Source organism: Ochotona princeps, chromosome 25 (assembly GCF_030435755.1).
Source record: "Ochotona princeps isolate mOchPri1 chromosome 25, mOchPri1.hap1, whole genome shotgun sequence".
In the NCBI taxonomy this organism is placed as follows: Eukaryota; Metazoa; Chordata; class Mammalia; order Lagomorpha; family Ochotonidae; genus Ochotona; species Ochotona princeps.
The window spans coordinates 16,863,888-16,887,192 of record NC_080856.1 but is presented as its reverse complement, the minus strand read 5'-3'; the positions used below and the strand labels follow the sequence as shown (position 1 = coordinate 16,887,192).

At 50.3% G+C, this 23,305-nt stretch overlaps 1 protein-coding gene across 1 annotated transcript in view; it reads left to right on the top strand.

Moving 5' to 3' along the window:
• PRKAR2B (protein kinase cAMP-dependent type II regulatory subunit beta) overlaps window positions 1–23,305 on the top strand; it is a 96,614-nt gene that overhangs the window by 58,686 nt on the left and 14,623 nt on the right. The window contains exons 4-5 of the mRNA XM_058654914.1: window positions 3,966–4,049; window positions 19,493–19,599. Coding sequence (XP_058510897.1) covers window positions 3,966–4,049; window positions 19,493–19,599 — 191 coding nt within the window. The remainder of the gene's footprint in view (window positions 1–3,965; window positions 4,050–19,492; window positions 19,600–23,305) is intronic.

Here is a 23,305-nt window from a genome sequence, read left to right as displayed (position 1 = left end):
TTTTTTTAAAGATTTCCTTTAGTTTTTTGAAAGAGTTACAAAGAGAGAGAGGCAGAGAGGATGAGCAGGCTTCCATCTACTGGCTCACTCTCCACTTGGTCACAGCAGCCAAGGCTGACCCAGGCCAAAGTCAGGAGCCCAGATGCTCATTCTCGTGTCCATCACCCCTGGGAGGGTTGATTACAGATTTTAAAATTAGCTCACCATGCATGGATACTGCAGATTGCACCCAACATTTTGATAAAGCAACACTTCGTTTGGACCTTTCATGTTATTTCAGGGCTTCTGTGTGTCGCCAGGTCTTTACATCTCTAGCATTAAATCGATGTGACTCCTCTGAGGTCAGCAGTCAGGACGGTCTTTGGACAAGCAGCAGGCAGAGTTCATCTGGGCAGCCTGTGCCTGATGGATGCTTAGTGGTTGAGTGCGCCCCTCCTGCAGAAGCTGGGGAAGGAGAGTGGAGCAGCCCTGCATTCTGTTGCTCCCACACTGCCCACCCGGGGTTAGGGTTTGCTCTGTCTCGAAGCACACTCTGTATGTCTGGCCCGGTGTCCACTTTGCCACAGTGAGCATGTTTGAGCTCCTGCTTGCCTGGGACTTGGTGTCTAGCAGAAGGCACAGGGCAGCCAGCAAGTGAGCCAGTGATGGGTTTCAAAACTCAGGGAGAGGGCAGCAGTTTGGGGATGGAAGCATGACAAACCCCCAAACCCATAGCCAGCCCCCCCATCCACGCACATACAAGGCTGCATTAGGTTGCCTCTGGGCCACATCCAGACAGTGGACCAAAGCTGCGCTTTTGCCACAAGCCGCCCCTCAGTGCCTGGCAGCCTGCCTCGAGCCATGGAGCTTGAGATTCCAGGGAGTCAGAGGAAGCAGGAATAGGGCCCCCATCCCCAGGCCGCTGCAGGGGCTGTGGGGGCTAAGCAGGAGGACTGGGCTATTGGAAGTCTATGGTGGGAGGTGGCTGGCCATCACCCTTCAGCTGGGTGTGGAGAACGTACAGATAGGAAAAATATGTGGTCTTGATTTTCTTTGACTTAACAAAGCATGTCATCATGCTCTTCAAGGCAAGTGTCAATAGCACCTGTTTGTTCATCGGCGTGCTAATGTCATTGGAAGGCGGCAGAGGTTTAGAACAGTTTTCCTGTAGGTTATTGTTTTTTTTCTTTTTCTAACCCAAAGTTAATTCCTTTCAGAGAGTCAGGGTTTTAGATTCTGGAGGTGGTCAGGTCTCTGCAGTTGAGGCAGCTCTACTGTGGCTGGAAAGCAGTCATGGGTGCTGCAGAAGGGAAGGCTCCCTGCTGGGTTCCAGGCCCACGCCTGATGGACTACAGCGTGGGTTTCATATGATCCTCAGGTGTCAGGGGACAGCTCCCCTTTGACTTTGTTTAATCATTTAGAAAACAAAAGTTTATTGGTTTTTATTTTATTAGAAAGACAGATTTACAGAGAGAAAAATCCTACATCTGCTGGTTCACTCCCCAAATGACCACAGTAGCCGAAGATGAGCTGATCTGAAGTCAAGAGCTGCTGTGGGTCTCCCACGTGGGTGCAGGATCACAAGGCTTTGGGCCATCCTTGACTGCTTTCCCAGGGCACAAGCAGCGAGCTGGGTAGGTAGTGGAACAGCCGGGACATGAATCAGTACCCATATAAAATGCTGGAGCTTGCAAGTGGAGGATTAGCCTGTTGAGTGATCTTGCCTGGCCTTTGTGTTCAGTCATTAAACAAGGTAGAAATCCCTCTTAGGCCGGAATTGCAACAGAAACAGACTTGGGAGGTACCTGGTTAGGGAGCAAACTTCACAGCCACGCCTACCGGAAAGCCCAGCCCTACTGCCATGGGCCACATAACAAGGAGAAGTTACCCGGCAAGTTACTTCCCTTCACTCTAAATTGGTGCCTGTGTCATGAGGCCTGTTGCTAAAGGACTTACTGTTTGTCGAACTCTTGGACTAGTGCCTGGCATGTAATAAATGCCACACAAATTGCTGTGTACAGCGGATAAGACCTTTATCCTGAAATTAGGAATCAGTTTTAATAAAGTGGTATGTAATATAATTTGAAGAATCACTCTTGAGGTTTAATGCTGAGTGATCCAAACATAGTGATCTTAACACAGGGTCCCACCAAGGCCAAGTCCAGCTGCAGGGCATCCTTGGATCAGACGGTTACACGATAGAAGGGTGAGGGGGCCCAACACTGCCCTTGGCTTCTGACCGATTTCCTAGGAGGAAATGGGGGCTTCACCGGAAGAACCTCACTTGCAGTCACCGATAAGGTTGAGGGGTGATGGGGGGCAGAGCAAGTGAACAACAGGGAAAACGGGGGCAAACCACAGACAGTGGCAATACTGGCAGAACCAGGAGGCCAGAGCGGTTGGACTGATTTGTTGAGAGTCACAGAGCATCAGGGAGGACAGGAAAGGAGAACTTTGCCTTCCCTGTGCTGGCTTCACCAGAGGCAGGTGCACTGAGGGGACGGTTTGAATGGATAGCAGGAGTAAAGCAGGTGCACTCTGCCGACATAGCAGCCCTGCCATGTGTGTGAAGAGGACAGAGACCCACCGCAGGCAGGCATGTAGTTTCTGCGGTCCCAGATGGCTTTTTGTGAAATGTGGGGTGACTCTCTGTGTTGTATGGTTTCTTATATGCTACTTTCCTCATTCAGAGTGGAAACTGGTGCATTTGGGTCCATATGCTTTAGGGGGTATCTGCATGTTTCTGCCTTCCTTTGCAGCAGTGACCCAGGACCTCTTTTCATCCATTCATTGGCTGAGTTTGCACTTGGAGCTGAACATGGGGCAGGCAGTCCGCAACGATTGACGAACACCTGGCCCTTGTAGGAGAAAATCGGAATGAAGGCTCTTCCCATGTGTTTCTAGGCATTGGGATCTGTAGCAAGACTTGGGACCTGTTGCAATGAGTTGTGTTGCTATTGCAGTCTCACTTCTCAGGCTGGTGCTTTTCATTACGTTGTAGCCATCCGATGGGATCTGGACTGCGGATTTAAATTTCTCACTTTGAGTTTTGATGCATGAGCAGGTACGAAGCCCGCTGCTGAGTGCTTAGGGCTGTTCCCATTGGGGAAGCATGGGTGCTGGCTGGCCAGGTAAGGCACCTGCTCCTCCACACCTATACTCAGTCCTCAGGTGACATTGGAGCAGGTGACACGTAGGACCACAGGGGAGCACTCCCTTGCCCCTTGGGTCTGGAACCCATGTGGCAGTTACAAACCACCAAGGCTCGTGGGAGAGTGGGCCATTTGGTGTACATCACATCAGCAGAGCCTTCTACTGGTTGAAACAGACTCCCCCAGGGCCCAAAGGCCCAAAGACCCTGGGGGAGTCTGTTTCAACCAGTAGAAGGCTTGCTGCTCCCAGCCCAAGTGGAAGAAAGCAGCTAGAACAGGGAGTGCTGTCCCCTCATCCTGAGTTCTAATAAAAGTACCAGCATCCCTGGAATTTCATTCTCACTGCTCCATACTCCTAAAGTGCCAGAACCTGAGTTCAGCTCCTTGCTGAAAGTTGCCCACACACTGCAAAGGGTGCAGACGTGTTGTTGATATCTGATGAGGTGCACTGTTCCGTTTGCTTGTTCTTGGACACTTGAGAGAATCTCAGAGCAAAGGCTATATCCTCGAGTAACTGAATGCAGTGGACAAGAAGGGAGGTGGTGTCTGGACTGTTGGCTGTGCCCATACCCACCACCGTCAGAAGGGTTGGAGCCTTTCTAGCCCAGCCACACATGTCTGCATCACGAACTTGATAACCTGGGGGGGAAATGCTGGCTTGCAAAACGCTCCTGCGCAGTGTTGATGAAGGTGACAGTGAATCCTGACAATAACGTAACAAGAAGTTGAACACTAGCAGCTCTTTCTGACAGTCACTGATTTAGGTTAGAGATGTTTATCACTCTGAATGAGATAGATGATATTGACTAGTGGCCTATTTTTTTGTCCTTTTAGATCATACATCCAAAAACCGACGATCAACGGAATAGATTGCAAGAGGCTTGCAAAGACATCCTGCTGTTTAAAAACCTGGATCCGGTAAGAGAAATTGTAACCATGGCAGTGGCGTTGTTCAGTGGCAGTGTGAAAACCGGGCAGGGTATAGGTGTTTGCTTCCCACATGGGCTGATGGCCCAGGTTCCCACCCAGGCACCTGCAAGCATATGCAGTGGGCGGGGCCACGGGAGAGGGTTGCTGAGTTTCTGGTTGGATGGGGTGGGGTGGAGGCACTGCTCTAGGCACTAGAAGTAAGTGAGTTAGGCTCCTCATCTGGGACAAGACCCATCTCATCTCTTGGGGCCACTTGATATAAGCACAGCCCTAGGGAATGGGGCAGACAAAGAAGGCTGGCATTTTGGGTTCTTTGTGTGAGCAACAAGAATGCGCCAGGTTCAGGTGGATGCTCGGAGCCCTCCCAGGATGGCCTCGCTCAGCAGCCAGTATTCGGAGCTCTGTGTGAGCATTTGTGGCCCCAGGGATTCTGCATACTCACTCTAACATCCCATTGGCGGGGTTGTTCTTTATAAGAGTTTTTGTTGGGTATTTCCAGAATAACCCCCTCTTGGTCTGAGTAAGTGTGCTGTTCAGATCTGGTCTTACTGTCTGACATAGACGCTTAGCCACCTTTGTCGTGGATTTTGTTTGTTCATCACTGTAATCACTTAAGAAAACACCATGGCTGCTGGGTTCCTCATGGGAAGACAGAACCAATTCTGCAATTTGCCTCCACAGTGTTTGTGGGGGTTTAAGAACACGTTGAGTTACCCATCTATATGTATTTGGGTGTCAGTGTTTTCTTAAAGATTTATTTGTATTTCAAAAGGCAGATTTTACAGAGAGCGGAGAGACAGAGATGTTCCCTTCTCTGGTTCACTTCCCAAATAGCTGGAATGGCCAGGTCTGGGCCAGGAGCTTCCTCAGGGTCTCCCCTGTGAGTTCAGGGGCCCAAGTGCTCAGGTCATCCTCCACGTCTTCCCCAGGTACATGAGCCGGGGAGCTGGTTCTGAAATGGAGCAGTGGGGACTCAAATAGGCATCTGAAGGGGATGTTAGCACCACAGGCAGTAGCTTTAGCTCACTGTGCCTCAGCGCCGGCCCCAAGATGCATTTGTAATAAAATATGGTGTTTGAGTGACTCCAAACCCTATGAACTTAGTTACACCCAGCTGGTGTGAACCCAGATGTTCCCAGTGGCCCTATCTGATATGTCTCTGTGCATACGTGCTCACTCAGTTGTGGCAGTTCTGGGTGACCAGGCACTATTGCTGTACTGGCACACCCTCCTGAGCTGGCATGGAAGCCGGTCTATGGAGCAGTTGTTCTCAGGCACAAGGACTAGCCGAGGTTTTAGCTGCACAGCTCCACGTCCACACGGGATAACCTAGACACGCCCGATCTCATCTGATCTCAGAAGCTAAGCAGGATCAGGTGCGGTGAGCACTCAGGTGGGAGACACTGCTGTGAAGGATAGAGACACTACTCTAAAGGAGAGGCGTCCGTCTCTGCTGTTCAGCTGGATCTTGGTGGTGGGAGGACTTCAGAGGCCACTGAGACGGTGCTTCCCCAGCTCTCAATGCTTGTGTGTGGCCGAGCCTCTGGTGGGAGAGCAGGTTCCAGTTTGGTGGGGCTGGAGTGAGACTTCAAGTCTGGCATTGGTCACCAGCTGCCAGGGACTGCTGATGCTCCAGGCGCTGGAGTCTGTGTGAAAATGTGCAGGGAAGTCCCTGCTGTGTCAGTGCACCGTCCTCGGCAATCACAAGGTGGCCGTTTCTGTTGTCTGCACCCCCAGTCTGGGACTGGGCCAGACTGAAGCTAAGACCTCAGAACTCAGTCTGGGTTTCCTGTCTACATGCTGCTGTTACAGCTGCTTGAGCTGTTACTCCCACCTAACAGAGTGTGTGTTGGTGAGAAATCAGGATGGAACATGGAACGAGACTTGACATGTGGGTGGCCATCCCAGGGGACTCCAAACTGAACGCCATAGACCTGCCTCTCAGAAGACCTTCAATTAAATATGAGTCAAACTAGCTTGATTTATTCTCCTATCTTAGATCCTTTTTAGAGATGACCACCTGGAATAAAAATTTAGTCCTAAAAGTAGCAAATTGAATATTTTAAGTGAAGTTCATATTTTAAGCAGCTTTTTAAAAATAATGTATGTTGTTTATAATAACGCAAATGTATTCTTAAAAGATTTATTTATGTATTTGGAAGTCAGAGTTATAAAGAGAGACAGAGAGAAATTTTTCATTCATTCACTGGTTCACTATCCAAATGGCTGCCATGGCCAGAGGTAGGCCAATTGGAAGCCAGGATCCAGGAACTTCTTCCAGGTCTCCTGCATTGGTAGAGTGACCTAAGGACTTGGCCTGTCTTCTGCTGTCTTCGCAGGCCACAAGCAGGGAGCTGGATTGGAAGTGAAGCAGCTAGAACTCAACCCTGTGCCCGTCTGGGACGCCAGTGCTGCAGGCAGCGGCTTCACCTGCTGTGCCGTAGCACTGGCTCCCATCCCCCATGTATAGTCAGCACATATCGCTTGTGTATCATGTACCAACTACTGATGTGTTCCAAGTTTTTTATGTGGGCACGTCAAGTTTTTGTGGAAAATGAAATGAGAGCATAAACTAGCGCTGCCAGGGGTTGGGTGTCAGTCTTCTACATGAGAGGCCTGGGTTGAATGTGCAGCTCCAGCTGTGGCCTGGGCCAGCCTTGATGGTGGTGAGTGTTCGGAGAGTGAGCCAGCAGCGGAAGCACTCTCTCACTGCCTCCCTCACCTGCACTCTCTCTCTCTCTCTCTCTCTGTTTATCTCTGAAATCAATCAGTGTATTGAAGAAGAAAAAGAAGGATATTTGTCTTCATGTAAAATGGCTTGAAATTTGTACTTTTTGATAATACACATTTCCATGAAGTTTATGAAGACCTCTTGTATAAGGGGTTGGACGCCATGAAGATATTTGCAGGTGGTTCTTGTCCTGCTGGAATTTATAGTTTACATGTTTACTGTTTTTTTTTTAATTGTTTTAAAGACAGAATGATGTAGGGCAAAATGAAAAGAGGCAGAAAGAGATTGAGATCTTTTGAGGCCTCAGACACACAGCATTTTGGTAGACGGTGATAAGAGCTGTGATATGGTCAGAGCACTGTGGAAAGAGGATGGGTGTCTTAGTCTACTCCAAGAATTCAGCAAGTTAGCGAGGCTTCGGAGCCACAGCTTGGAATGACTAAAATGTCACTACTTGATGGCAGCAAGCGAAGTGAGCTAGTTACTCCTCAAGTTGAACGCAGAAGTCTTGCAGCAATGTGGGCCAGAAAGAGCCCTTCTTTAAGTGCTATGCCATAGCATTGGTCACATCTTGGGCTAGAGGGCACACACACTGCCTAGGTTTTTGTTTTGTTTTGTTTTGTTTTATATAAGATTTATTTTTATTTGCAAGCCAGATTTACAGGAGAGACAGAGAAAGATCTTAACATCCCTTGGGTCACTCCCGAAATGACCACAACAGCTGGAGCTGAGCTGAGCTGAGCTGATTTGAAGTCAAGAGTTTCTTCCAGGTCTCCCCTGTGGGTGCCGGGCCCCAGGGACTTGGCCCATCCTACAGTGCTTTCCCAGACCACACACAGGGAGCTGGATGAGAAGTGGAACAGCCGGCACCCAGACTGGTGCCCATATGGGATACTGGTGCTTGCAGGTGAAGGATTAGCTTGTTGACCCACCACACTGGCCTCACACTGCCCAGATTTTAAACACGGAGTATGACAGTCGAACATGGCAGAGGGTAAAGCTAAAGAGGGTGCGGGAGAGCAATGAGAGTGGTTGTGAACAAGCCCAGTAAGAAAGCCTTGATCTTAGGAAAGGGATCGGGCCTGGTCTAGGGACAGGAGGCAGAGGGCTGGCAGAAAGAAATGATTTCCCAGAGTGCTTGGATGTGCCAGAACTTGGTACTTCCAGGTGATTAATTTAGCAAGGACTGGAAGGAGAGCCCAGGGTCTACTCCCCAGTATGTAGCTGGAATGACTTGAAGGAATGATGGTGGGACAGGGCGGGGGCGGGTACCTTTTCCTGACATGAGAGAAGATGTAGCAGGAAAAGGCGGTAGTAATTACTGATTAGCAAGAAGAAAGCTCCTGGCTGCACAGCTGCTCATCACGTCTGCCCGTCCCGAAGTCGGCGTCTCGCTGGAATGGCTGGGCACTGCTAGGTCTCAGCCCCACAATTCCCCCCTGGGCGTGTGCTGCATAGTCCTATGTGGAGCGCAGTTGGTAGCATGATTAATTCCTTTGAAGGTAATCTTTTCCTGAATTTTGACTGCTTGACTCACTAGGCCATGTTCCCTCTGAAACATTTCTAAGTTAAGGCTTATTGAAAGCGTTTCCCTGCGCTGTGTGATGGGCTGTCCGCTTCATGCACCATCGGTGGTTCTTTCCCGAGTGAGTCAGAGCGCTTCACTGAGCACAGGCTCCCGCTTGCCGTTCTGTGGGAGAGTCGCAGGTGGATTTCCTGCAGTAGCGTGTCAGTCATTGTGGTAAGCCTCTGCGTATTAAACATTCCCTTAGTTCTTTCCACTCTGTGCATAATTTAGGGGGGGGGGAAGAAATTATACTTTGATTGACTAGAACTGACACCTGTCACACAGAGAAATTCTAAAAGAAATCATTTTTCTGTATGTTACCAGGAATTGCTTCTTCATATATCCAAGTATAGATTAGGCGGTTTTCTGATGTTTTAGAAGGTGACTAATTCCAGCACGCCAACAACAACAACAACAACAACACTGTAGCGATTTACTGCGTCCTTGTCCCCGGCTGACACTGAGGTGGAAGCAATCCACAGAGCTGTTACCCCTCCCCCACCTGTCCTCGAAGGGTTGCCACATACATAGCCGGCAAAATAAACTGTTAGTAAACCTTCCCATCACCCCTCAGGATTTTGATAGGTGACCATATGTTACCTGGGTTGATGAATTCATTTGCCTTGAAGGCTCCCCCAAGGGACCAATTAGCACCACATTAAGAAAGCTGTGTTTTCCTGCCACACTGGTTTGGTCTTCAGCATTGGCTGCAGTCCCAAAGACAGGTGCCAGAGCCATGGAGGGGACGGGTACTCCTTCCTGTAAGCCCATCTTCCTCATCATCGTCATCCTTCCGGTCTTTTTCTTCCCTCACCGTGAAGATGCAACATTGTGTTCCACAAGTAAAGAGAGGCTGGTTTGTTTGTTTTTGTTTTAACTAATTAAAACATTGAAATCAGAGTGCATGCATTTTGAGGGGAGAGGCAGACAGTGCAGGCAGCCAGAGGAAGAAGGAGGAACTCTCCCTTCCACGCCTGCCTCCCCGCAGCCCTGTTTCTCAGGAGGCCAGTTCTTCTTGCACTGTGATATGTACTACAGGAGTCCTCCAGGCTGTGTAATGCTTAGACCACAATATGTGGCATTTGACTTTATTATTTCTTGCATATGTTTGTTGGCTTGAGAAACATAGTTCCAGAGAGGTGAGAGATAGAGAGAGATCTAACATCCACCGGATTTACCCCCAAAATAGCAGAAATGGCTGAGGGCTAGACCAGACCAGGCCAGGGCCAGGAGGTTGGAACTCTGAACACGTAAGCCATCTTCCTCTGGTTTCCCAGTCATAGTAGCAGGGAGCTGGATGGGAAGTAGAGCAGCTGGGACTTGAACCAGTGCACAGATGGATACCAGCACCACAGACAGTGGCTTAACCCACTGTGTCACAGTGCTGGCCCCTCTGTTTAAGTTATTGGTAGAAATCACATCTTGACTGTTCTCTGGCCTTTCCATCTTCTGCTTAATAGTGCAGCAGGTTGTATGGAGCTGCCCAGGGATAGATTCTCTATTGGATCATGTCTATGCCAGTATAGATTTTTACTCTTTTTAAAAATCACTTTTTACCAGTATGAGTCAAAATTTAGTGCTTTGCCTATTAGGACATTAATGATACAGTGTGCTGGAGGTCACTGTTGTACGCCGTTACAATGCTTGTGTAACAGAGAGCTCTAAACAAACAAAAACAAAATTGAAGATTAGTGTTCAGAACTTCACACTTCTCAATTACCTTTCAGTTTTAAAACCATCAAAGCTGTAGGGGCCAGCACAGCAGTGTAGCAGCTAATCTTCCGCCTGTGATGCTGGCATCCCATGTGGGTCCTGGTACCAGTCCTGGCTACTCCACTTCCCAGGAGAACTCCTGACTCTGGGGCCATCTTGGCAGTGAATCAGCAGATGAAAGACTTCTCTTTCTCACCCTTAATCTCTGTAACTAAGACTTTCAAGTAAAATTTATCTTTAAAAAAAAAGATTTATTTGTTTTCATTGGTAAGGCAGATTTTCCACTGAGAAGCAGAGATAAAGAGAAAGATCTTCCACCTGCTTGTTCACTCTTCAAATGGCTATATTGGCTGGAGTTCAGCCAATCCAAAGCCAGGAGCATCTAACTGTTCTCGCACAGGGGTACATGGTCCCAAGGCTATGGGCCATCCTCCACCAGTGGGGAGCAGGATGGGAAGTGGAGCAGCCAGGACATGAAATGGCTCTCATACAGGATCTCAGCACTTGCAAGTGGAGGATTAGCTGATTGATCCATCACAGCATCCCCCAAATAGCCGTCTTTAAGAAAAACAACTCTAGGGGCACAACGCAGCTATAGTCCTCGCCTTGCACGCTCCGGAATCCCATATGGGCACCAGATCTAATCCCAGCTGTCCTGCTTCCCATCCAGCTCCCTGCTTGTAGCCTGGGAAAGCAGTCAAGGATGGACCAAAGCTTTGGGACCCTGCACCCGCGTGGGAGACCTGGAAGAGGTTCCAGGCTCCTGGCTTCAGATCAGCGCAGCTCTGGCCACTGCAGCCACTTGGGGTATGAATAATCGGACGAAGATCTTCCTCTCTGTGTATCTGACTTTGCAATAAAAAAATGAATAGATCGTTAAAAAAAAAAGAAAAAGAACTATAAAAAGCAAAACTGTAGTAATCAAAACAGTATGGTACTGGCATAGATGCAAAGCAATGGAAAGAAACAGAGTTCAAAAATAAATCTATGGCCAATCGATTTTCAGCAAAGGGTGCCAAGACCATTCGTAGGGGGACAGTGGCATTGGTTTAACAGGTGGTGCTGGGGCAGCTGGTTATCTACATACATGAGAACAGAGTTGGACTTCTACCTCACACCCCATAAAAGATGAACTAAAGTAGATCTAAGACCTAGAATACAAATGCTTAAACTATAAAACTCCTGGAAGCAAACACAGGCAATTGTCTTCATAACTTGAGATTTAGCAGTAAGAAAAATTTTTAAAACATAAAAGACAATCTATAGAGTAAAAGGAAATACTTGCAAATAATGTATCTACTAAGCTTCCACCATTCAAAACAGATCAATAATGACAAAATGATAAAAGCCCAACTTGCAAATGGGACAAGGGTGTAACCTGGTACTTAAAATGCACAATGCCAGGTAAGGTGCATGGGTCCCTCTCAGAGTGCCTGGGTTCCATGCCCAGCGCTGGCTCTCGCCTTCAGCTTCAGCCCCTGGAAACCAGTGGTGACAGCTGCGATTCCTGGACCCCTGTCTCCCACATAGGAGGCATCAATTCATGAGCCCGTTTCAGTCTCAGCTGGTCACAGCATTTAGGGAGTGAAGCCATGGGTGTATTCGGCCTGAAAAGATGAACTATGTTACATGTTACCGTAGGAGTGAACTTCAGAAATGTTATGGTGAATAAAATAAGCCAGATACGTAAGGTCACATGCTTAATGATTTTGTGAATGTGTGAGCCGTCTGTTTATGTGGGAAGCTGTTGTTTTCCAGGGGATTAGGGCCTGGGAGAATGACAGGTTGCTTCTTAGTGGAAACAGCATTTGCTTTTGGGTGATGAAAAGTATTTTGGAACTAAATATGGATTATAGTTGCACCACTTCTGGCCCCGGAACTGTTCATATTAAAGTGGTTAATTTAGGATTTGGGCATTTGGCCTAGTAGTCAAGATGTTACCCAAGCTGCCTCGTTCCTTATCACAGTGCCTGGGTTTGGTCCCATCTCCACTCGGATCCCAGCTTCCTGGTAACGTGCTGCAAGGCGGGACCCCCGATACCCACGTGGAACACTGGGGTTCTGGAACTGGCTCCCATCTTCGGCCTGGTGTAGGCACGTGAGGATTGGACCAGCAGATAGGGGATGTCCTCTAAACAAAAATTGTAAATGGTTGTTTTTATTCAGATCTCACCCCAGTTAAAAAGCATTGTAGTCCCCCCCTTACCACTGCTTTCAACATGATGCTGGAAGTGCTGGCTAGTGTAGTTAGGAAAAGGAAATGAAGGCACACTGATGGAAAAGGAAGAAATAGAACTGTCTTTGTTCACAGATGACAGATTATCTAAGTAGAAAGTCTAAAACAACTGACTATTAAATGATTGTTGCAAGGTTGCAGAATACCTATGGAAAAATCAGTTCCTTTCCCGTGAACAAGTGGAATTCAACATTAAAAATACAACATCATGTGTGCTAGCAAAATAAAATTCCTAGTTGTAAGTTGAGCAAAGATGTATGTAAGAGAAAAGCTACAAACTCTGATTGAAGAAATCAAAGAAAACTCAGTGAAGGGGGGACGGTGCCTGTGTCCGTGCAGCGTCTAGATTCATTACTGTCAAGCCTTCCCCAACTTGCTCTGCAGACTCAGTGCAGTCCTGTCAAAATTCTGGCAGGTTGTTTCATGGATTTCAGCAATCTGGTTCTTCAGCATAGATGTGAAAGTCCCAGAATAGACACCAGGGTATGGAAGGAAACGAATAAAGTTCCAAGTCTGACCCTAATTGACTTCAAGACTTGGTATATAGGAGCCAGCAAGATGGCAAAGCAGGCTAATCCTCCACCCTGCGGTGCTGGCATCCCATACGGGTGCCGATTCATGCTCTGGCTACTCCAGTTCTGATCCAGTTCCTTGCCTGGGAAAGCAGAGAAGAATGACCCAAGTCCTTGGAACCCTGCCACCCGCAGGGGAGACACCCGAAAGAAGCTCCTGGCTCGCAGCTTCAGATCAGCTCAGCTCTGGCTGCTGTGGCCATTCGGAGAGTGAACCAGCAGATGGAAGACTTTATCTCACCTTCTCTCGCTATAAATATGCCTTTCAAATAGAAATGCGTAAATCTTATTTTAAAAAAAAGTTAGAAGTCTTAGTATAAGGCTACAATAATGAAGAATGTGTGATAACAGCTGAAGTGCACAGGCTGGCTTGGTGGAACCGCTCACAAATACAGCCGGCTGAGCTTGGGGAGGGGGACAGTACAGCGAGGCCGAGTTCTTTGCACAAGTGATGCTGAAACTTCTGGACCGCCCCATGCAAAGCAGTGAACCTAGGAGCCGCTAGAGGGCGCTGATGACACACGGTTGGTGTGCAGTGATTACATTGTTACTTGGGAAACTCACATTCCCTATGAATTCCAACAGGCTTCAAGTTCCAGCTTTGCTTCCAATCCCGGCTCTCCCTGGGAGGCAGCGGAAGATGGCTCAGGGAGCTGGGTCCCTGCCACCTGCGTGCAGGGACCAAGAGTGAGTTCCAGGCCCCTGCTGTCGGGCTGGCCAACCAAGCCTTAATCATTGCAAACATTCAGGGAGTGAATGAACAGATAAAGGGTCGCTCACTGTCCCTGCCCCTCAGCTTTTCAGAATTTAAATAACTAATTGTTAAAATGGAATCTGGACACACAGACCTTCCATTCCTCCACAGATGAACTCAAACTCAGTTGGAGACACAAGGATCAGAGGCTGAACTAGAAAGCTTCCTGAGGATAGAAAATGCAGATAACATGGGATCTGTGACCACCCTCTACCAGGACCCGAAGGGCACAGTGCATGCAAGAACCCATTCACTAGGCTTTATTAAAGTGAACTAAACAGAACGAGATGGCAAGCCACAGACCAGGAGAAAACATGAGCCCAGTACTTACCTGATAAAGGATTGTGAACTGAACTATATAAAAACTCCTGAAATCAACAGTCAGCAAAGAAACAACCTGCTTTTAAAATGATCCTAACACAGAGAGAGGCTGGTGGAAAGATGTTCCACATCACACATCAGGAAGAGCAGCGAAGCATCACCCTCCAGGACCTGTCACAACAGGCAAGACCCAGAAGGCTGGCAGGGCTGGCCAGGGCACTAACTTGTCCAACACCAGGACCCTGGTTCATGGCTGAGGCGAGGCACAAAGGTGCAGCCCCTTTGAAATACCTTTTGGCAGTGTCTGAACAAAATTAGCTGTGCTGTTACCATGCGTGTGTGCCAGCGCCTGTGCCCCTTTGGGATTCCTACCCCCACCCCACAGAGAACCCGGCCCAGGGTCCCACCCAGGGGTATGTGTCGTGACGTTGCGTATCATCGCCCAGATCTGGAAGGGAGCCGGGGCGTCCTGCAGTAGGTGAAAGGGTAAACCCGCTGTGGCTCATCCATACCACAAAGTATCATCCAGTAATTAAAAAAAAAAAAGTGCTATGAAGCCATGAAAAGGCACAGCTGCGTTTGAAACAAGGAAACCAGTCTGCCCAGGCCTGCCTCTGGCATTCTGGGAAGGGCAGTGGTCTGGGGGCTTCTCAGGGGTCACCCAGCTGCTTGGGGTCGGGGAGGATGCGGCTGTGTGAAGGGATTCTGTGGTTGTCCCATCATGGATGAAGTGCCGCGCTGAGGAGGGGATGCTGAGCTGGGAGAGGCTGTACATGTGGGCACAGCAGGTGCACGGCGTGCTTGTGTAGCTTCCTCTCCTGACCGTGACCGTGAAGCCTAGCGTTGGTAACCCAGGTGAGCGTGTTCACGTTCCCATTCCTGTGGGTGTTTCACGAAAGCACACTTCCAGGATGGGAGTTCCGCTGGTCACAGACCTGGTTGTGGAAACATCCACCTCGCACAAAATCCCAAGGAGTTCCGCCAGACACAGCAGAGTAAGGTGGCTGAGCTGAGCCCTTTGCCCAGCATTGTGGTCAAGGGAAGCCTGCGCGTGCGCAGTGCCCTTCCAGGGATAGTGCTGTTGGCTCTCGCTCTGGGGTCTTCCCTGCCGCACCTTGAGCAAGTGCAGTGCCAGTATGTCTGAAGCCACCAACGTCACTGGCATGGCAGCAGCTGGCTGGCAGGGCCATGCGCTGGTCTGCTGCTCCCTGGATTGCTGGGTTGAGCCTGATGCAGGCATTTCTGCGTGCCCGTATGCCGTAGCCTCTTAGCTGCCCGGTGCCCTGTTGATAAATCCTGGCAGGTCCACCGCATCTTGCTATTAGGACCGAGCAGTGGAAACTGCAGACACACATGGCTTTTCACAGGGCTCTGGGGCCTCCCAGAACAGGAGCAGTGAGGCACGGGGTAGGCGTGGTGGGGATTTTGTGAAATATCACCAGGTGCTGCTGTCGCACGTGGCACACTGTTCCGCTCATCGGGAGTCGCTTTCCCAGTGTGTTAGTCTCACATTTTGGTCTTTTTGAATCTGAAAAGTGGTATCATCTCAATTTTTTTTGAGGATTTATTTTGTTTGCAATGCAGGGTTGCAGAGAGAAAGAGAGATCGATCTTCCATTTTCTGGTTTACTCCCCAGCTGGCTGCAGTGGCTAGGGCTGTGTCAGGCAAAAGCCAGGAGCCAGGAGCTTCTTCTGGATCTCCTACATGGGCGCAGGGCCTGAGCACTTTGGCGCTGTTCCACTGCCCCCCTAGGTGCGTTAGCAGGGAGCTGTTTGGGAGGGGAGCAGCTGGGAAGCCAAATGGCACTCCTATGGGATGCCTGTGGTACAGGTGGCGGCTTAAGGCACTGTGCCATAGTCGCGGCCCCACATTTTAATTCTGGTCCTCATTTCTATTCATTTTGAGAGAAGGTGTGCATTTTTATAATTTTTTTAAGAGCCATCTCTTCTCTGGAAGCCTTGTAGGTCTTTTATGTTTGATGTTCTGAAAATACAACCAAAAAAAAAAGCAAGAAGCAGGCGTGTGGTATCGTGGTTAAGACTGCTTGGGACACCTTCATCTCGGATTGGGGTGCCTGGGTCACGTCCCAGCTGTCCCACTTCCAGGCCAACCTCCTGCTCATGTGAGCCCTGAAGGGCACCAGCAGCAGAGGGCGGTGGAAGTACCAGGGCTCCTGCAGGAAACCTGGATTGAGTTCCCAGCTTCTGCCTGGCCCAGTCCCAGCCTCGGCAGGCATCTTGTGGAGTAGCCCAGCTGATACAAAAGCATGCATGCTCTCTCTCTCTCTCTGCCTTTCAGATAAAGTGAAAAATAAATAAATAAAAAAGAAATATATTAGTGGAGCATTGGTCCACAGAATATGCCCTTTCAGATAGAAAATTTATGTCCTCAATATTTGGAAAGTTCATCCTGCATTTCTCTTAGTTCCTCCCTTTTATTTCCTCTGGAGCTTCCTTCATCTTTTTTTTTAATCAGCTTTGAGGGTTTTCTTTCAATGTCTCTTCTCAATACGTTTGTCAACCCCTTAGGAAAAGCATGTCCCTGTTCACCTGTTGTAGCAAATGTCTCCCTCCGGTGGTGGATGTTGGTAGTGCAGGAGGCTGTGTGTGTTTAGCAGGAGGAATATTTGGGAGCTGCGTACTGCCTGCTCAACCTTGCTGTGTCTTCTGGTCCCCCAATTGCTCTCACAGGGTCTGTCTCAAGGGGCAAACCTGGAAATCATGCTTTTTATTAAGCTTCCGCTGTGGTCTGAGAGAGTCAGGAATAGCAACCCTCAGTTTCCCCTGTAGAGAGGTGGCACCTGGAGGTGGGGACCAGGTCGCGAAGCGTCTGCTCTCAGGAGTGGATGGGCACTGTGCTGAGGGCCGGGTTGGTTCTCACGGGATCGGGCTCCTGGCAAAAGGAGGATCCGCCCAGTCCTGCGCACGGGCGCGTGCGCCCTGCCTGCCCTTTCGTGTCTGCGCAGCATGAGGCAGCCAGATTTATGACATGAGACTTTCATGCCTGGAGCGGGGAGGGTTACCCAGTTACCCAGCACGAGGGATGGCTGCCAGCGTCACGGGGTAGCTGAGACAGTGAGCTACCTGCTTTGTTCTCTGGTTTGCTGCTTCTCCAAACTTCCTACTGTCCTTTTTTGTTTCACAGTTGTACTGCCTTCTTGAATACAAAGTAGACTTTTTCTCGTGTCATCTTAAGTAGAAAGCAGAATTTTCTTTAAAGGCTTGTTTATGATTTATGGGAAAGGCAGAGTTAGAGAGAAGGAGAGAGGTAGTTCTTCTATCCTCTGGTACCACTGAGGCTGGGAGCCTGGAACTCCATCCGGGTCTCCCACATGGGTGCCGGGGCCATCCTCTGCTGCTTTCCCAGCGCTTTAGCGGGGAGAGGATTGGGAAGTGGAGCAGCTGGGATTCAAACTGGTACCCCTATGGGATCCTGGCATAGCAAGTGGCGATTCAACCCGCTGTGCCACAACACCACCCTGCAAGTGGAACTTTCTAGACACCACCTACCCCTCCTGAGTCGTGTGTTGCGCTAGGTGCTGTTTTACTGCTTTTCTCTGTCCTGTTGGCTCCCAGAGAGGCAGCGTGAAACAGCCTTGGGGCTTTGGGTGAGTTGGGCAGACCGGTCAGCCAGCACGCCCACTAGGTCCCCACTTTTATTCCAGGGAACCCCCAAATTCCCGACAAAAACGAGTCTTTGTTGTGGTGTACCCAGGTTCACTGTGACTGGGCTCCTGTCTGTGTCCACCGTCTCTTATCTGTCTCCTAGGGAGGGCGGTAGTTGGCCTTGGCCACCCAGCTTTCTGCACGCAGGGAGGAGAGATTTGGATGGGGGTGCCAACTGAGGACTTTGCCTCAGCCCTCTGGCTTCCGGCCTTGTGTGCCAGGCCCACTGGGGCAGGACCAGGTGGGAGCCAGGCTCCCTGCAGACCCCTGGCTGTCTTCCTCACATTTAACCTGTGCCCTGGCCCGCCCCCTCCCATCACCTGTGGCACTGGGGACTCAGCGGGTGGGACCCTCCAGGGGACCCACGCTCTCCTCTTGTGATCTTTGCTCCCCAAGAAATATATCTGTCCAGTCTAAAATTTGCCTATGAAAATATTAGATTTAGGTTCTGGGCTCAAACCAAAGACCCTTTGAGCCTTCTGATTTATTTTTTTCTGTTTCTCTTCCATCCCTCAGAGCACTCCAGGTTGTTCCTTTATTCATTCTGAGAGATTTCCTTTTTAAAAAAAATTGCATTGGTTCATTCATTTTTGAAAAGCAGAGAGACAGATCTTCCTGTCCACTGACTCAGTCTTCCAAATTCAGTTCCCACAGGCCTGGAGCCTGCCACGCTCCCTCCAGGTCTCCGGGGTCGGTGGCAGGGTCCCAAGGCCTCGAACCAGCCCCCACTGCTTCCCAGGGTGCACGTGAGCAGGAAACTCAGTGGGATGTGAATGTGGATTTGAACATAGGCACCCTGGAATGTGGGCACCCCATATAGTCCCTGTACCCCTCACCCAGCCCGCCTAGAGGGAGGACTGCATTTCTCCCTAGTTTATTCTCATTGGCTGGAGTCCACCCTCCCGCCTGTCGGTACACATTGCATTCAACTGAAGCAGCCAGCGATGCGGTGATGTTCCTGACCCCCTTGCCTGGGAGGACGGGGAGCAGGGCAGGAGAGTGGCCTTTTGTATGTTTTCTGGCTGTGGCTTTGTTGTCTTCTGCTTTCGCTCCGTTTTGGTGATGATATGAGACCAAAAGGAAGGATCTTAATTCACCGAGTAGTTTAGGTCCTAAGTAAATGATGACCATCAGAGGGGACGTTTTAAAAAGAAATAACGTTAGCATTATTAATTAGTTCTTTCCTAAGCTGGGCACTAAGATTCTGTTTTGCAGGGCCGGTGCTGCGGCAAAACCTCTCAGTGTGTTGAGCTGCTGCCGAGGGCAACAGCAAACCCTGGGGCTGCCAGATGGAATCCTGGATGCTCCGTTTCCAATCCAGCTTCTTTTCAGTGCATCTGGGAGGCAGTGCATCACGGCCCAAGTGCTTGGCTTCTTGCCAGCCACATGGAGAGGAAGATGGAGTTCCTGGTTCCTGGTTCTAGCCTGGGCCAGTCCTAGCTTTGTGGCCATTTGGAGAGTAAACCAGTGGATGGACCATCTCTGTTTCTCAATCTCTCTCTTTGTCTCTCAGTATAGTTCTATCTTTCAAATAAATGAAATAAATCTTTGGGGAAATAAAAGCTCTGTTGCTCTGTGCATTTGGCGGCCTGGGAGTTCGTTTTTCACTGTAAAGTGGTGACGGTTGCAGAGTCTGAAACCCCAGCGAGACAGGCTGTAATTGCCCTCACTGGGATCCTGAATGTGAGCGCTTCATCCGGTTTGTGCGTGGGAAGGAGGGCTACCCTGTGCGTGGCCTGCCCGCTCCTGCCAGCAGGGGCGGGATTTGTGTTGGCCCAGGGCCGCCCACACGCACACACAGGTAACCGTGGCCGCTGGCGCAGGTGCGTCTCGCCTGCGCATGCTCATGCAGTCTCATCGTTCTGTAAACAGGAGCAGATGTCGCAGGTGTTGGATGCCATGTTCGAAAAACAGGTCAAGGAGGGGGAGCACGTCATCGACCAAGGTGATGACGGGGACAACTTCTACGTCATCGACAGGTATGTTCTCACGCAGCCTCGCTGCTGGCACCAGGAGAGCTTGGCTTCCTTCTCAGCGGACAGACCAGGGCGGCTGGCACGGTAGTGGATGACGAGTGACCGTGACTGGTGTGCTCTGTGCTGCGTCGCAGGCTGTGTCTCCTGCATGACCGCCTGCAGGAGATGCGCTGCGGGGGCAGCAGGTGGGCTTTGGGCTCATCGGCACACCCCAGTCATTCGGTCTGAGCCGTCTGAGCACTGCTCAGTTCTGAGAGGTGGCCCGTGGGAGTCTGTTAGTGGCTCCTGGATGTTAAATGCAGTAAACAGAAGTCAGAGCCCAGTATTGGGACATGGAATCACACTGTCACGCAGTGTGGGTTAGGTTTTGAAGAAGGTTCGCTTTTGTGGACCGTAAAAATGAAGTGTATCTTTTCACCCATCAGCTCTTAGAGGCTTCCAGGGCTTGTCCCGTGGCCTCTGCCCTGGCGCCATGGGGCCCTGTTACTCAGGCACTGGGCTAGGCTCTCAGGACGCATCAGTCACCCCACGTGGAGCTCCGTGGCCATGGCCCTGGGGTCACCAGCGGCTCCTCAACTGCAAGGCCGCAGGAGCCTTCCAGCTGCATGTGTTTCAGTGCCAGAGCTCTCTGAGGACCCCCGTACAGCACAGTGCTGAACTGATCTTTTTGGGTGGTGGGGCAAGGGGTGTGTGTGTGTGTGTGTGTATGTGTGTATAATTGATTATGCTCAGCCCTAATGTGAACTGATTGGTGTTGCGGCCCGACCTGGCCCATTCTGCACCGCTTCCTGGCTCTCAGAGTGGTCCAACCCTAGACCTGAGCCACATGTATGGCCTGTCCTGGTCTGGGCAGCTCCCAGCCTTAGTTCTTGAGCTCACCTGTAAGGACTGCATCTTGACAAAGGAGTTCCCCAACTCCTCTACCAGGTCTGCTCCCCATGGCAGATCTCTCGCATACTGTCGCGTTCTTCGCCCAGCCTGACTTAGTCCACCTCCTGTCCTGGCAGGAACAATGGCCTTGCCCGACCAGCCCATTTCTATTCTGCTTGTTACTATTGGGTGTTACAGCCCAGCCACACCTGATCCATGCCCCAACACAGCTCTTGTGTATTGGGAGCCAAGACCTAGCACAGCCAGTCCTACTGCTGCCTGACTCTCAGAAGCACCAGTAGGTACTGGAGTCAAGTTCAGCCTGGCATACCCCAGACCCAGTCCACAGCCATGCCAAGGGATACTGCAGTCATGTCCAGGCCAGATTGCCACCCCTATTCTGACAGAGCACCCACCCAGCCAGGGCACCCCCTTACTTCTCCAACCAGGCCTGCTCCCAGTCACAGATTTTGCGCATGCCAGTGGTTGCTCTGATCCAACTTGGCATAACCCATCCCCCATCTTGGCCTTTGTCATTGGTTGCTGCAGCCTGACCTGTCCCAGCACACCCCCTGTTCCAACTCTCCCTTGCAGGTGCTGCAACCTAGCCCTGCCCAGTTTGTTCCCCTCCCTGGCTCATGCAAACGAGTAGGTGTGATAAACTAGCTGGGCATGACCTGCATTCCAGCCTGGTATATGGTAATGAGCTAGGATTGCCCTGGCCAGCCCGGTCTACCCTCTCCAGAATCAACCCACACATTGCTGATGGATAGAGCCACCTTACCAGATCTGACCAACACCTAAGCCTGAATTACGTGCTCACCAGCAGGAGCTACGGCCTACCAGGGGAATTTCCCAAGTTCCCCCACCAGGCTCACCCCAGGACCCAGAACTCACATGTGCCAGTGAGTGCTAGACCCCCATTTGGCGTAGTCTGTCCACTCTGTCCTGGCCTTTGTATGAGCTGGTGGATGTTGCAGCCCAGGCAACCCACACCCTGTTGTTGGGTGCATCTACGGGTACTGCAGGCTGGACTAGCCTGGCCTGTTCTCAACCCCAGCACCCGAGTGTTGGAGGGTTCCATGGTCATGCCTAGCCCAGTCCCTCACTACCCTCAGCTCTTAAGCAAACTAAAGGAAATTACAGTTCCACTGGGGTGGGCCCACATATCCCCCCACAGAATCGGCCCCAGACCCACACAGCGAGGATATTTGGTTCAGGTCGGTGTCATTGTGGAGCCCTCTCCGCTGCTGGGTCTCACTCCTCCCTGGCCTGCTCTCGCCTGAGGCCACATGTTCTCCAGAAAGACGAGCTATGGGAGAAGCAGATGGGACAGTCGGCTCTCACAGACTTAACGCCTGCTGGGACGTTTAAGGACCAGCTGCTCTTTTTTTCACGTTGGTACCTCTCACTGTGTATGTTGCCGTATTCGGAGTAGGAAAAACAGTTTCGCTTTGCAAGTGTGAGTGGTGAAAACACACTGTTCTGCAAAAGTAATCGTTCATGAGACATTTTTTAATTGGAAAAGTTAATTATTTATATGGACGACCGAGTTACAGAGAGAGAGAGAAAGATATTCTTCATCCATTGGTTCACCCCCTAAATGGCCACAGTGGCTGGAGCTGGGCTTGTCCAAAGCCAGGAGTATCTTCCTGATCTCCTACATAGGTACAGGGGCCCATGCATTGGACCATCTTCCACTGCTTTCCGAGCCACATTGGCTGGGAACTGGATCAGAAGCAGAGCAGCTGGGACTGGAAGCGGTACTCCTATGGGCTGTTGGCACAGCAGGCAGCAGCTTTACCCACTACGCCGTGGCACCAGCACCATCGTTCTATCAGCTGTTTTTGACACAGTCACTGTCCATGAATTACATTAGAAATGAATTGGTTCTTTCTTCTGCTTCATTAACCTATTTTATCAATATTCCTTACCTTTTTTGTGTGATCTTAAAAACTACTCTCTTTCTCTGTATCTTTTGGTCTTGCTTTTTGTAACTGTCACATCTCCCTTTTCTTTGCTGGGGGTTTAGCCAACAGAATAAAACACAGAAAACCCTTCTCCTTGACATCCATGCTCCTGCAAGCCTTGGACTCATGCTGTCTGAGCACACGCTTGCTCTGTGTGGAAAGACGCTGTCTGCGCAGGAATGGGGCCGAGGGCCCAGGCGCCATGTGGGTCAGTGGCCTGCCCGCCGAGTCTTGTTTGAGAAAGCGTTTCCAGAGATCAGTACAATAAAACAGGAAAAGACCAGGGTCGGATGCTTAGTCTGAATTTTTCCCACCTTTTACCTGGAAGCTGAGGGTTGAGCCCAATGAAAGGCCAGGTTAGGTAAAGGCCGGGTTAGGTAAAGGTCAGGTTAGGTTAAGTGCTAGAGGGCAGATAGTTTGAGCTTTGGAAACTAGTATGGTCCAGCTCCCCACCACGGCCCCATTGGCACTAAGCCAGCCACATCGTGTAGTGCATGTTCCAGGGCCCAAGCACATGGGCCATCCATGTTCCAGGGCCCAAGCACATGGGCCATCCATGTTCCAGGGCTCAAGCACATGGGCCATCCATGTTCCAGGGCCCAAGCACATGGGCCATCCATGTTCCAGGGCCCAAGCACATGGGCCATCCATGTTCCAGGGCCCAAGCACATGCTGCTGCTCTCCCAGGTGCCTTAGCAGGGAGCTGGGTCAGAAGTGAAGCAGCTGGGACACAACCTGGTGTTCATCTGGGAAGCTGAGGGTGGAGGTGGTGGATTAATGTGCTACGCCACAGCACTGGTCCCATGTCTGTTGATTTTAGTTAGGTTGTGGGTGTCCCTGGAGTCCTCACTCTCTTACCTGTGGAGATA